The sequence below is a fragment of the Brachyhypopomus gauderio genome, chromosome 3, assembly GCF_052324685.1.
Source record: "Brachyhypopomus gauderio isolate BG-103 chromosome 3, BGAUD_0.2, whole genome shotgun sequence".
Taxonomy (NCBI): domain Eukaryota; kingdom Metazoa; phylum Chordata; class Actinopteri; order Gymnotiformes; family Hypopomidae; genus Brachyhypopomus; species Brachyhypopomus gauderio.
The window spans coordinates 32,376,878-32,393,174 of NC_135213.1; the positions used below are offsets into that span (position 1 = coordinate 32,376,878).

The 16,297-nt window shown below is 41.0% G+C and overlaps 1 protein-coding gene across 2 annotated transcripts in view; it reads left to right on the forward strand.

Annotated features, from left to right (window-relative positions):
- Positions 1-16,297, forward strand: part of vcana (versican a) — a 35,467-nt gene that overhangs the window by 12,625 nt on the left and 6,545 nt on the right. Inside the window, exons 1-4 of one of the 2 annotated variants that reach the window (XM_076997680.1) lie at positions 2,628-13,353; positions 13,474-13,587; positions 13,726-13,839; positions 15,842-16,000. In XM_076997680.1, the coding sequence (XP_076853795.1) occupies positions 2,634-13,353; positions 13,474-13,587; positions 13,726-13,839; positions 15,842-16,000 (11,107 nt within the window). In that variant the 5' untranslated portion in view covers positions 2,628-2,633. Of the gene's footprint in view, positions 1-2,627; positions 13,354-13,473; positions 13,588-13,725; positions 13,840-15,841; positions 16,001-16,297 lie in introns of those variants that run through there. The other variant, XM_076997681.1, reaches the window with a different exon arrangement.

Genomic DNA, 16,297 nt, shown 5'->3' on the forward strand with positions numbered 1-16,297 from the left:
AAGTGACTGTTATTGATTCCTCTGAAAAAATGTTTTCTTCAACAGAAAGCTCAGAGAAGACAATGTCTGATAAGTTCCTTATGGAGTCCTTAAGCACTATCTCTTCAATGCTTAGTACAGTGGGAGCAAAAAGCCAAGTTATGCCATCAGGGACAAGTTCTGAGTCACCCTTGCTTTTTCCTGATGAGGAAGGCTCAGGTGGTCACATAGTTGACACCATTACAACAACAGCAACAACAGCAACAGAGCCTCCTACTTTATTTCATCCCGATGACAGAGGAGATTATTTTACTTCCACAACAGCAGTGTCGGAAGCAGTGCTACCCCAGTCCGAAGGCACAATACTGGAGAAAACATCTGTGAACATCACCTCATCCTTGTCAGATGGAACAACAGTTGCACCAACTATGATTCATACAAGTCGTACATTCACATTAAGTCCCACCTCATCCTTGTCAGATGGAACAACAGCAAAAGCAGAAACAGAGCATGCAAAGGGAGCGGTGACTGAGAAGCCATCTTCAAGTGAAAAAGAACATGATATGTTCAGCACAACACCTTCTGCTCAAGTACATCGTACTGTTACAAGTGAGCAGGATGATAAAATATTTGCCAAAGAATCAGATGGAACTACCTTTATCTTGATTTCAAGCTCAGCTGATAGCTATGCTACCTCCCAGACATTTACTGGTCAAACCACCGAAAGCACCCAGAGTCCCACTCTCAACATGACAACATTCCCATACACGCAACAGTTGGCCATAACAGAGGATGATCAAAAGACAACATTGTCAGAAGGTTCTAGTACAGAAAGGGACGAATTGAAAGATTATGACCTCGGTCATTTATCCAGTGCTGCTTTTGTTGAGTCAACTCCTCCTTCACAAGCTCCATCAGGAGAAGATATGTCCACTACAAGGACACACACAGTCACAGAAACTGAGAGGACAGGCTTACGAGCGAGCACACCTACTAAAGAGGTGTCGTCAGTCTTCGAGACCACAACTTCGATAGGTACATTGATTGATTCCACAGCTGGTGAGGAGGGCTCAGCAGACCACAGTGGTGACATCCCTATTTTTGTCACATCGCCAGCTTCACTCACAAGTGTCACAGCATCAAGTTTGAAAGAAGAAGACACCACAAGCAGCAGGTCACTTTGGTTAACCGATTCGCATATAAACGAAACCACTAAAAGCCCGACTATTACTGACAAAATGATGCAAACATTTTCTGTGAGAACTGATGATGCTGAAGTCAGTTACACAAAGAGCACATCGGATCATTTAAGTGTTAAATCTCCCACATATTCCACAGCATTTCAGTCTTCATTTACTTCTACAGATTCTATAAGCCCATCTCAAACAGAATCTCTATCTGCTTCTTCTGAGCCTCAGACTGATGACGGAGAAGACACTACAGTAGAATCTGAAGGTGCAGTAGATGATGGTTCCAGTGATGCAGTAACTACTCTTGTTCTTCAGACTAGTACTCAATTTATCACTTCGTTAACAAATGTAACAATAACAAAATCAGAGGAAGTCACCGAAATTGAGGAGAGAGAATTGCCGGTTGACACAACAAAGAAAGAGTTGTCGTCTTTTCCTCCTACAGCGTTGACAGCATCTGTTATTGCATTCACAACCGATAAAGGTGAAGGATTTGTTGAAGAAATGGTGAAAGAGCAAAAACAAGATGCTACAAAACAACCAGGTCTTACAGTTACAGCTTTCACCAGTTCGTTTGCAGATACTGAAATCTCTATGGAATCAACTTCAGACACTGGCTCTTTTTCACCGAGCATAGCTCCAACCTCAAGCTCTCTTGTGGAGCGATTAAGCTCTACAGTGCATTCAACATCGACACAGGTCAAAACAGAAGGGTCTGGGGCCTTAGATGATCTTCACGTGTCTACCATATTTGAAGGATCTGCTGAGAAGATATCAGAAACACCACCAGCTGAAGGAAGTAAAGAATATTCTGTAAAAACTGATGAGCCAGAAATCATTTACACAACCAGCACCCAGGATCATTTAGTCATCAAAACTGTTACACATTCCACACCATTCGAGTCTCATATAACTCCAACAGTTTCTATAAGCCCAGCTCAAACACAGTTCACGGCTTCTTCTGTAGAACCTGGTAGTGGTGACACTGGAGACACTACAGATGAAACTGAAGTCACAGGTGATGATGGTTCTGGTGCTGTAGTATCCAGTGTTGTTGAGTCAACTCCGCCATTTCCTGCTTCATCAACAGAAGATGTAACAACAACAAAATCTGGAGCAGTGACAAGAACTGAGGAAACAGAGTTGCCAGTAGACTCACCCGCAGAAGAGATTTCATCAGTTTCTTCCACCTCACCTTTTACAAGTCCTGTTTTATCCTTCAGAACAGATAAGGATGAAGAATTAGTGAAAGAACAAACAACAGACTATACAACAAAACAACCCGTTTTTACTATCACTGAGAAAATGTCCACTATGACTAGTTTATTTGCAACAGTTGACGAAGTCTCTGCAAAACAAACTCTAGAATCATCATCAAGTCCTGCTTTCTCTCCATCAACTATGTCTCCAACTTCAGGTTCTGACATTGAAAGAATAGGCACTACAACTGTATTTCAGACTGACATGGAAGGGTCTGGAGATGTAGTTACAGATGATGATCAAGACAATACCACATTTGAAGGATCTGCTGAAAAGATCTCAGAGACCCCATCAACTGAGGCAATTAAAGAATTTTCAATAAGGACAGAGGAAGCAGAAATTGGATACACACAAAGCACATTGGATCATTTAAGTGTTGAAACAGCTACACATTCCACACCATTCATGTCTCAGATTGCTTCAACAGTGTCTACAAGCTCAGCGCAAACACAATTCATGGCATCTTCTGTAGAACCTGGTAGTGGTGACACTGGAGACACTACAGATGAAACTGAAGTCACAGTTGATGATGGTTCTGGTACTGTAGTATCTAGTGTTGTTGAGTCAACTCCGCCATTTCCTGCTTCATCAAGAGAATATGTAACAACAATAATATCTGGAGCTGTGACAAGAACTGAGGAAACAGAGTTGCTAGTACACTCAGCTACGGAAGAGATTTCATCAGTTTCTTCCACCTCAACTTTTACAAGTCCTGTTTTATCCTTCAGAACAGATAAGGATGAAGAATTAGTTAAAGAACAAACAACAGACTACACAACAAAACAACCCATTTTTACTATTACTGAGAAAATGTCCACTATGACTAGTTTGTTTGCAACAGTTGATGAAATCTCTGCAAAACAAACTCTAGAATCATCTTCAGGTCCTGCTTTCTCTCCATCAACTATGTCTCCAACTTCAGTTTCTGACATTGAGAGAATAGGCACTACAACTGTTTTTCACACTGACATGGAAGGGTCTGGAGACTTGGTTACAGATGATGATCAAGACAATACCACCGTTGAAGGATCTGCAGAAACCATGTCTCCAACTTCAGGTTCTGACATTGAAATAATAGGCACTACAACACATTTAACCACATCTCACACTGACATGGAAGGGTCTGGAGATGTAGTTACGGACGATGACCAAGACAATACCACCTTTGAAGGATCTGCTGAAAAGATCTCAGAGACCCCATCAACTGAGGCAATTAAAGAATTTTCAATAAGGACAGAGGAAGCAGAAATTGGATACACACAAAGCACATTGGATCATTTCAGTATTGAAACAGCTACACATTCCACACCATTTATGTCTCAGATTGCTTCAACAGTGTCTACAAGCCCAGCTCAAACACAATTCATGGCATCTTCTGTAGAACCTGGTAGTGGTGACACTGGAGACACTACAGATGAAACTGAAGTCACAGGTGATGATGGTTCTGGTGCTGTAGTATCCAGTGTTGTTGAGTCAACTCCGCCATTTCCTGCTTCATCAACAGAATATGTAACAACAACAAAATCTGGAGCAGTGACAAGAACTGAGGAAACAGAAGAGATTTCATCAGTTTCTTCCACCTCAACTTTTACAAGTCCTGTTTTATCCTTCAGAACAGATAAGGATGAAGAATTAGTGAAAGAACAAACAACAGACTATACAACAAAACAACCGGTTTTTACTATTACTGAGAAAATGTCCACTATGACTAGTTTATTTGCAACAGTTGACGAAGTCTCTGCAAAACAAACTCTAGAATCATCTTCAGGTCCTGCTTTCTCTCCATCAACTATGTCTCCAACTTCAGGTTCTGACATTGAGAGACTAGGCACTACAATATATTTAACAGTATCTCACACTGACATGGAAGGGTCTGGAGATGTAGTTACAGATGATGATCAAGACATTACCACCTTTGAAGGATCTGCTGAAAAGATCTCAGAGACCCCATCAACTGAGGCAATTAAAGAATTTTCAATAAGGACAGAGGAAGCAGAAATTGGATACACAAAAAGCACATTGGATCATTTAATTGTTGAAACAGCTACACATTCCACACCATTCATGTCTCGGATTGCTTCAACAGTGTCTACAAGCCCAGCTCAAACACAGTTCATGGCATCTTCTGTAGAACCTGGTAGTGGTGACACTGGAGACACTACAGATGAAACTGAAGTCACAGGTGATGATGGTTCTGGTGCTGTAGTATCCAGTGTTGTTGAGTCAACTCCACCATTTCCTGCTTCATCAACAGAATATGTAACAACAACAAAATCTGGAGCAGTGACAAGAACTGAGGAAACAGAGTTGCCAGTACACTCACCTGCAGAAGAGATTTCATCAGTTTCTTCCACCTCACCTTTTACAAGTCCTGTTTTATCCTTCAGAACAGATAAGGATGAAGAATTAGTGAAAGAACAAACAACAGACTATGCTAGAAAACAACCAGATTACACTAGCACTGACAAAATGGCCACTATGACAAGCTTGTCTGCAACAGTTGATGAAATCTCAGCAAAACAACCACAAGAATCATCTTCAGGTCCGACATTCTCTCCATCAACCATTTCTCCAACTTCAGCCTTTGACATAGACAGAATAGACACTACAATACATTCAACATCAGCTCACATTGGAATGGAAGGGTCTGTGACGTTAGGTGCAGATGGTGATCAAGAGACTACCCCACTTGAAGGATCTGCCGAAATGATATCAGAAATCACAACAACTGGGGCAGTTAAAGAATTTTCAATAAGGACAGAGCAAATTGTATACACAAAAAGCACATTGGATCATTTAAGTGTTGAAACAGCTACACATTCCACACCATTCATGTCTCAGATTGCTTCAACAGTGTCTACAAGCCCAGCTCAAACACAATTCATGGCATCTTCTGTAGAACCTGGTAGTGATGACACTGGAGACACTACAGATGAAACTGAAGTCACAGTTGATGATGTTTCTGGTGCTGTAGTGTCCAGTGTTGTTGAGTCAACTCCGCCATTTCCTGCTTCATCAACGGAAGATGTAACAACAAAATCTGGAGCAGTGACAAGAACTGAGGAAACAGAAGAGATTTCATCAGTTTCTTCCATCTCAACTTTTACAAGTCCTGTTTTATCCTTCAGAACAGATAAGGATGAAGAATTAGTGAAAGAACAAACAACAGACTATACAACAAAACAACCTGTTTTTACTATTACTGAGAAAATGTCTACTATGACTAGTTTATTTGCAACAGTTGACGAAGTCTCTGCAAAACAAACTCTAGAATCATCTTCAGGTCCTGCTTCCTCTCCATCAACTATGTCTCCAACTTCAGGTTCTGACATTGAGAGACTAGGCACTACAACATATTTAACAGTATCTCACACTGACATGGAAGGGTCTGGAGATGTAGTTACAGATGATGATCAAGACATTACCACCTTTGAAGGATCTGCTGAAAAGATCTCAGAGACCCCATCAACTGAGGCAATTAAAGAATTTTCAATAAGAACAGAGGAAGCAGAAATTGGATACACAAAAAGCACATTGGATCATTTAATTGTTGAAACAGCTACACATTCCACACCATTCATGTCTCGGATTGCTTCAACAGTGTCTACAAGCCCAGCTCAAACACAATTCATGGCATCTTCTGTAGAACCTGGTAGTGGTGACACTGGAGACACTACAGATGAAACTGAAGTCACAGTTGATGATGATTCTGGTACTGTAGTATCCAGTGTTGTTGAGTCAACTCCGCCATTTCCTGCTTCATCAACAGAAGATGTAACAACAATAATATCTGGAGCAGTGACAAGAACTGAGGAAACAGAGTTGCCAGTACACTCACCTGCAGAAGAGATTTCATCAGTTTCTTCCACCTCAACTTTTACAAGTCCTGTTTTATCCTTCAGAACAGATAAGGATGAAGAATTAGTAAAAGAACAAACAACAGACTATACAACAAAACAATCCGTTTTTACTATTACTGAGAAAATGTCCACTATGACTAGTTTATTTGCAACAGTTGACGAAGTCTCTGCAAAACAAACTCTAGAATCATCTTCAGGTCCTGCTTTCTCTCCATCAACTATGTCTCCAACTTCAGGTTCTGACATTGAGAGACTAGGCACTACAACATATTTAACAGTATCTCACACTGACATGGAAGGGTCTGGAGATGTAGTTACAGATGATGATCAAGACATTACCACCTTTGAAGGATCTGCTGAAAAGATCTCAGAGACCCCATCAACTGAGGCAATTAAAGAATTTTCAATAAGGACAGAGGAAGCAGAAATTGGATACACAAAAAGCACATTGGATCATTTAATTGTTGAAACAGCTACACATTCCACACCATTCATGTCTCGGATTGATTCAACAGTGTCTACAAGCCCAGCTCAAACACAGTTCATGGCATCTTCTGTAGAACCTGGTAGTGGTGACACTGGAGACACTACAGATGAAACTGAAGTCACAGGTGATGAAGGTTCTGGTGCTGTAGTATCTAGTGTTGTTGAGTCAACTCCGCCATTTCCTGCTTCATCAACAGAAGATGTAACAACAACAAAATCTGGAGCAATGACAAGAACTGAGGAAACAGAATTGCCAGTAGACTCACCTGCAGAAGAGATTTCATCAGTTTTTTTCACCTCACCTTTTACAAGTCCTGTTTTATCCTTCAGAACAGATAAGGATGAAGAATTAGTGAAAGAACAAACAACAGACTATGCTAGAAAACAACCAGATTTCACTAGCACTGACAAAATGGCCACTATGACAAGCTTGTCTGCAACAGTTGATGAAATCTCAGCAAAACAACCACAAGAATCATCTTCAGGTCCGACATTCTCTCCATCAACCATGTCTCCAACTTCAGCCTTTGACATAGACAGAATAGACACTACAATACATTCAACATCAGCTCACATTGGAATGGAAGGGTCTGTGACGTTAGGTGCAGATGGTGATCAAGAGACTACCTCACTTGAAGGATCTGCTGAAATGATATCAGAAATCACAACAACTGGGGCAGTTAAAGAATTTTCAATAAGGACAGAGCAAATTGTATACACAAAAAGCACATTGGATCATTTAAGTGTTGAAACAGCTACACATTCCACACCATTCATGTCTCAGATTGCTTCAACAGTGTCTACAAGCCCAGCTCAAACACAATTCATGGCATCTTCTGTAGAACCTGGTAGTGGTGACACTGGAGACACTACAGATGAAACTGAAGTCACAGTTGATGATGTTTCTGGTGCTGTAGTATCTAGTGTTGTTGAGTCAACTCCGCCATTTCCTGCTTCATCAACAGAAGATGTAACAACAATAATATCTGGAGAAGTGACAAGAACTGAGGAAACAGAGTTGCCAGTACACTCACCTGCAGAAGAGATTTCATCAGTTTCTTCCACTTCAACTTTTACAAGTCCTGTTTTATCCTTCAGAACAGATAAGGATGAAGAATTAGTGAAAGAACAAACAACAGACTATGCTAGAAAACAACCAGATTTCACTAGCACTGACAAAATGGCCACTAAGGCAAGCTTGTCTGCAACAGTTGATGAAATCTCAGCAAAACAACCACAAGAATCATCTTCAGGTCCGACATTCTCTCCATCAACCATGTCTCCAACTTCAGCCTTTGACATAGACAGAATAGACACTACAATACATTCAACATCAGCTCACATTGGCATGGAAGGGTCTGTGACGTTAGGTGCAGATGGTGATCAAGAGACTACCCCACTTGAAGGATCTGCTGAAATGATATCAGAAATCACAACGGGGGCAGTTAAAGAATTTTCAATAAGGACAGAGGAAATTGTATACACAAAAAGCACATTGGATCATTTAAGTGTTGAAACAGCTACACATTCCACACCATTCATGTCTCAGATTGCTTCAACAGTGTCTACAAGCCCAGCTCAAACACAGTTCATGGCATCTTCTGTAGAACCTGGTAGTGGTGACACTGGAGACACTACAGATGAAACTGAAGTCACAGTTGATGATGTTTCTGGTGCTGTAGTGTCCAGTGTTGTTGAGTCAACTCCGCCATTCCCTGCTTCATCAACAGAAGATGTAACAACAACAAAATCTGGAGCAGTGACAAGAACTGAGGAAACAGAAGAGATTTCATCAGTTTCTTCCACCTCAACTTTTACAAGTCCTGTTTTATCCTTCAGAACAGATAAGGATGAAGAATTAGTGAAAGAACAAACAACAGACTATACAACAAAACAACCCGTTTTTACTATTACTGAGAAAATGTCCACAATGACTAGTTTTTTTGCAACAGTTGACGAGGTCTCTGCAAAACAAACTCTAGAATCATCTTCTGGTCCTGATTTGTCTCCAACAGCTATGTCTCCAACTTCAGGTTCTGACATTGAGAGACTAGGCACTACAACATATTTAACAGTATCTCACACTGACATGGAAGGGTCTGGAGACGTAGTTACAGATGATGATCAAGACAATACCACCTTTGAAGGATCTGCAGAAACTATGTCTCCAACTTCTGGTTCTGACATTGAGAAAATAGGCACTACAGTTCACATTGATATGGAAACTTCTGGGGCAGATGATGAACCAACCTCTCTTCTATTTGAAGGATCTGCTGAAAAGATAACCGAAACCCCTACAACTGAAACAGCATTTTGGATAAGGACAGATGAGGCAGAACTTGATTACACAAAGAGTTCATTGGATCATTTAAGTGTTGAAACACCTGGACCTTCCACACCATTCAAAGCTCAGTTTACTTCAACAATTTCTATGATCCCTGCTCAGACAGAGCTATTGACCTCAACTTTAGAACCTGGTAGTGGGGACACTGAAGGCTCTACAGATGAAACTGAAAGCCTAGTAGATGATGGTTCTGGTGCTGTAGTATCCAGTGTTCTTGAGTCATCACCTCCTTTTTATACTCAATCAACAGAATTAGGCGTAGTCACAGAAACAGCACACACAACCACTGAAGAGATAATATCAGTTTTTTCCACCGCAGTTCCTTCAGGTCCTTTTACTTCATTCACAACTCAGTCTTTAACTCAACAGACAACTGACCATGTTGCAAAACACCCAGTTTCTGCTGAGACTGACAAAATGCCAAGTATCAGTAGCATACCCTCAATGAGTGATGATATCTATGCAACACAAACTCTAGAATCAACTTCAACCACAGCTTTTATTCCAGCATCATCATCTCACTTACAAAGAATAAGCCCTACAATACACTCAACATCAACTCACATTGATATGGAAGGGTCTGTGGTTTCCAGCACAGAAGATGAGCAAGATTCTAGTCTCCTTGAAGGATCTGCTGGAGAGACACAAAGAACACCACCAAGTGAAGAAATTGTGGAATTTTCTGTAACGACCGATATGGCAGAAATTAGTTCTACAAGGAGCACATTAGATCAGATGAGTATTGAGAGTTCTACTCAGTCTGAATCATTCAAATCTGAATTCACATCGACAGTGTCTTTTAGCTCAATTCCAACAGAACATACACCTTTATCTTCAGACCCTGGTAGTGGTGACACAGAGTTTACAGCATCTGAAGGGACTGGAGATGTTGGGTCTAGTACCCTTCTTGAGTCTCTTCCTCCAACACAAGCTCCACCAAAATATATGTCAACAGAAAAGTCAGAAATGTTAGTACATTCAAGTATCAAAGAGATGACATCAATTCCTCCCACTTCCCACTTAAGTCACCAGCCAAAAGTAACACCTGTTCCGATGCTGTCAACCGATCGAATTGATCCAACATCAAAACATATTGACATGGAAAGTTCTGTGGCTACACACGAGGATTCTTTGACCACCAGTTTACCTACACCTAGTATATACACTACACTTTTGGAGGAAGGCAGCATCCATACTTTACCTGAATCAGTGACTACAGAGACACATGTGACTTCTGTAGTTCCGTCTGTCATCTTCCCAGATCATTCCCACAAACAAGTGACAACTACTGTCCCACCTCATAGCGAGATCAGATCTGGAACACCTAGCATGAAGCTTCATGAAACAAAGTCGTCCACGAGCACTGTAGTCATATTTACAGAAGAAGTTAAAGATGAGGATGAACTTTTCTCAACAGTTACAGACAATATGGCAGACCACAGCACTAGAGCGGAGTATATTATCAAAGACAATACCATCATTGATGCAGATACAGTTTCAGTGTTAGAGCCCTCATCACCTTTTGCTCCGACAATCATCACAGAGGAAGCAGCTGGTGTAACTGTAGTAACTATGACACCACAGTCTTCCAGCATAATGACAGAGGAACCAGAAGGATCTGGAACGGATAGTGCTTCGTCATCAGTTCCACAATTGCATGTTGCATTCGAATCTACCTCAGAAGGGTCATCAAGTAAAGAAATTACTTCTAGAACAGACTCTTTGTCAAGTAGTACGATGTCATTGGAAGAAGCAACAACTGTTGAGCTTCTTCACGAGAGGTTTACTGTTCCATTAGAACACTCGCAAACCGTTGCTCCTTCAGTGACTTCACAGACATCCACTTCTTCATACTCTCCTCAGACAACCCCAGAATCGACCCATGGTACGAGACATTCCATGCACACAACCTCACATACTAGTTCCAGCACCTTACATCACACTTATACTAGCACAAGCACACCTCATCCCAGTCATACAATCTCACATATTACGCACAGCACACATCAACCCACATTCACTACAACCACTAAATCTAGTCATACAGCCACAGACCACTCTCAAACCATCTCACATTCACATTCTTCTACATCACATACTGGATTGGGTTCCACACAGACATCATTGAAACCTACACATCCTACCCTTAAATCTCTTCCCACACCAAGAGATGATTTCTCTGGAGACCATGACTCTGTAACGGATGCTAGCACACAAACTTTAATCTCAGGACCAACTTCCGAAACCTTCTTTACGTCGAAAGACTCTGAAATTATGACAAGTGGAACAAGTGACCCCTCAACTAGGACACCTGTAATTAGTCATACTGTAAATGACACATTTGTGGAAGCTATTCATATTCAGACAACAGAAGGCCCTCAAGCTGTTATGACAGTGTCGGGCATTGTATCGTCAACAAACCTGGAAGAAATTGTGTCTATATCAACAACATCGGACTTGTTTACTCAGCCCTCAGAACTGGAAGGCTCTAGTGAAGGCTCTGACCAACATGTCCTAATGTCCACATCTATGCCCCATGAAGTCTCCAGATTGTCTGCTGTAACAATTATTCTACCATCTGCTGATTCTGCTTCATCCACTGATTCTGTCGAAGATGGTGCCATTTCTGCGACACCTGAATCTGGTACTGTGACTCAGCCAGATAAGACCAGTAGGGCTTACCAACCAGCCATTTCTTCAGCCTCTCAGCTCATGAGTGCACTGCTTTTCGGTACCAAGGATGGCTCAGGTCTCACATCTACAGTGTCAACTGGTTTATTTACCAGTGTAACAGAAGATATTGACACCACAGCTACAGCTGCTGAAAAAACAGAGACAGTATTGACAATCAATGTGACAAAAATGACAACGGACACTGAAAATATGTCAGCAGTGCCTTTGGTTGATGAGACAAAAACGTCAAAAAAGGAGAGCTCTACCAGTAAATTTACTACAGCCTTCCCTGAAACCGCTGCTCAATTCTTTACTAGCACAGTTCAGTTTTTGCAGTCATCTATTGCACCATTTTTAGATATTTTAAATAAACAGTCTACTGAAAGACCTTTAGAAACTGTACAACCTACCAAGGAGCTGTCAACAGAAGAACTGTTTGGTACCACCAGAGGGACAACAACCCCACCAATATCAGCCTCTGAAGGAAGCTCAGGTGACCAGCCTACTGAAATGTTCAGTAAAGAGTCCACACCAGTAGTTTCTCCTAAAGTGGCTGTAGTCCACAAATATTTTTCTACCACCCCTTCAGATTCATTAGTGTCATCGTCTAAAAATGCTCACATGAACTTAGATGCAACCTCAGCATCCACAACAATTACAAAGTCTGTGGAATCGGACCACCAAGTTCTATCTGAAGGGACACTTACAGACCAGCCTTCTACCAGTATATGGACAGAAAGAGATTTGCCAACTATTCCCATAATTTACACGTCCACATCAGAAAATGAGAAACCCATTCAACCTACTGGAACCACAAAGGAGACGGTACCATCTACTAAACAGATACCAATTGGGGAAGCAGTTTCATTTGGTTTGGAGTTTTCTTCAACCACACACAGACCTGAGAAAGCAGACACATCGACCCATAGTTCCACAGCTGAAGATCAAACAAAGACCTCAGACATTATTGAACCTATCACAGATGTATCAACCTACACACCGGACACCGATGACACATCTGAATCTTTTGTAGTAGAGTCCATACCAGATGTTAGTGGCATTGTGACCACCTCAGAGGCTGAAACTGATGCTACTTTTGAGAGAACTTCAGTACCTGAGAGTGACATCTCAGAAACAAGCTCACCCATCACTCACAGCAGTGAGAGCTTTGCAAAATATGGCAGTTCAGAAAGCAGCAAAGAAGAGGATAGAACTGCTGTCACATCATCTGATGAGGTCCAGGCAATGATTCTGTCATCAGTCACAACATCACCACTGCTGCGGCCTGACGACTCTAACACTGGATCTGTTAGTGAGCAAACCACGTCAAAAGAACAGCAGGCACTTGGCCAGATTCAGGAAGCTATAACTCCTCTCACAGACAAGCCTATCCAGGAGATTGTGGATAATACGTCATCGGCATCTGCAATTCCAAGAGACATTGATACAACTACTTCATATGAAGACACTTCTGACCCACTAGCACAGACAACAACACAAAGACCTGCTGTGCATACGGATTTAGGATACACAGTTCTTGAAGAGACATTGGATATTTCAGGTATGGCTGTTGCTTATTTTCTTAAATACATAATTTATTCTTGGTGGTTCTATGTATATTTTATTCTAAAAATGCCAAGTGCTAGCCTTCGGCTTGCTAATTCTTTATTTCCAACCACAGGCGTTCATTCATGTCCTGATAATGTTTGCGAGAATGGTGGGACCTGTGTGAAAAGTGGTGCAGAAGAAATCTGCCACTGCACACCCGGATACACCGGGCAGCATTGTGAAATAGGTATTTCTTAGATACACAAATTGCTCTGAAAGTGTCTTGTAATTTTCTTTGTATTAATCTCTTGTTAATACATTTAATTTTCCTGAATTACTGCATTTAGGTTGTCTAAACTAATTTTAATGTTTCATTATTCTTTAGATGTCGATGAGTGCCAGTCCAATCCATGTCATAATGGGGGTACCTGTGTGGATGAGCTAAACTCTTTTTCTTGTGTTTGTCTGCCAAGCTACAAAGGGGCTCTCTGTGAGCAAGGTAAGGGCAGAGTGATAATACCAGTCCACATTAAAACATTACTGTAACATCTTAGGTAATATGAGATTACTATATGAACCACCTAAACTTGAAATCAAGTATGAGTGTTACAGTTTCACCAGTCTGTTCATGCTGGTAGTGTTTAAGTACCATGCAGACAAAAGAATGATGGAGTCTGCAACTCAGAAACGTTCATCAGTACTAGAGACCTGGAAAACGCGTCCACTGTATTTAGCTGTATTGATAATGATTTACAATAACATTTCCACATTTCTGCACAAACCATTTGCATATAGATCTGTTGGGTGCAACTAGAATACTAGTTTCTCTGCCTTAAAATGAGCTTTGGCAGAATTAAAAATGATTAAATTAGATCTATAGGAAAAATATATGAACTTGATGATTTTACTTTGTGTTTATGGTCACTTAAAGTTTCAAATTGCTTTGCTTCATCTCATGTGTCTCTGTAGTGTATATGTGGTATGCTTCAGGTAAACATGCTGTGATTAATTGGCTTCATGAGTTATTTGACCTTATTTAAATACTGTATCAACAGCTCAGGAAACAGTGTCACTTATCACCACGGACGTAGTTTTGGGGGGGGGGACGGGGGGGACATGTCCCCCCCACTTTTTCAAAAGCCGGTTTTGGTCCCCCCCAGTTTTTACAGTTAAAACCAAATATTTAAGTAGTGACAAAGTCATGTCCCCCCCACTTTTTAACGGTAAAAAAACCAATATCCAAATAGCGACAAATCTAGCACTAGGATCATGCAGCACCCCCCCCCGCTTAACAGTTCGCCACCCCAGGTTGTGTCCCCCCCACTTGTGAAATCAAAACTACGTCCATGCTTATCACACCTCCACATGTTGTAATCACTTAGCGCTGACTGGTTTGGTCTGAGTGTCGGATTGCTTTGTTGCTGGCATTCTGAATCCCTAATGCCAAAAGGGAAAAAACAATGCAACAGCATCTATTTATGAAACAGAATAACATACACATTTATGGATTAGAATGAGTGGATTGGAAGGGTTTTAAATCATGTCTTATGTTTCTGTAATTGCAGTTTGTTAGATTATTCAACTTACAAATTGACTTCCAAATGACTCTTTCTGTTTTTTAAATCTTAATCGAGCTCACATAAATGTATATTACTATGCGTTCTAATGAACTTAAACCGGGACATTCCAGGGGTTCTCCCTCAGCATCCTTCCTGGAGGTTTGGTGATTAACCGCTAGTCGTTACTGTCTCTGCCAGTGCAAATGTGCTTTAGTCCAGGCTGTTTCAAACATCGTGCAGGCCAGAGCCGTTCCAGAAACAGCTGCAGTGACTGATTGAACTTGGTTCATTTACAAATATAAGTGATGTGTTCATAGTTTATGTTCATGACTCATTTGGTACAGTCTATTGAACATGTTGTGTATTTAGAAGCACGGCACAGCAGAAGAGTTGGATTGAAAGCCTGCAAAATACCCTAATGAGTATAAAATATGTTTTAAGTGGGCATTTAACAACCCATCCCCTTTTGTTTATCAGTCCAAGACCATAACTTCATCTAGTGTAGAATAATAGACCTGTTGCGATTGTTATATGCCTTGGAAGAATCCCGTCTTCACGATACTATTGAAATGCAAGTACTGAGGCCATTCGGTTAATTGGTGTGCAGTATAGTAGGAGGATGAAAGGGAGATCAAAACAGAAGCCCTGAGGCGGGTAGTGGGAGGACATGCACTCCTGAAATAAAGATCAAGAAGTCCTTAAACAAAACAAACAGTCAGATTTATTGTACTGACACCAAGTTACCAAGAACCTTAAGAGCAAAAAGTGGTAATGCTGTTGTTCTGGGCATTCAGCTTGTTTCTTTTGTGAGTTTTAAACTGGCGCAAGTTATTTATCTTCAGTTGGTCTTCAAAGGAAGGCGTGATGGTAAGGAGCAATGAAGAACAAAAAGACTTTATTTTTGTCAAAATTCATGTTGGGTATTTCACTCTCTCCCTGCAGACACAGAGGTGTGCAGCTATGGCTGGCACAAGTTCCAGGGTCATTGCTACAAGTACTTCCCCCACAGACGCACCTGGGAAGGGGCTGAGCACGAGTGTCGCCTCCAGGGGGCGCACCTTGCCAGTATCCTGTCCCATGAAGAGCAGCAATACGTCAACCGTAAGTGCTGAACCTCTGATTTTGTGTGTGGATTTTATCAGTATTTGCCAATAACATGGTATTAATAGTTAAAAGGCTAATGGGTAATAAAAATTGTATAATTTAAAATCATAGGCTTTGTCAAGTACCCAAGCTTTAAATACTTTCATTTATCCTAGGTGTAAAATAGAAAATTGTCCTTAGCATACAGATTTTGCTCTGAAGCCCCAGATAGCATGTATAATATAAATCTCTTGTTAGAAATAGCAGAGCCATAAGCCTTGTTCATAAGTTCATAAGTTCTTCATCGGTTCATAA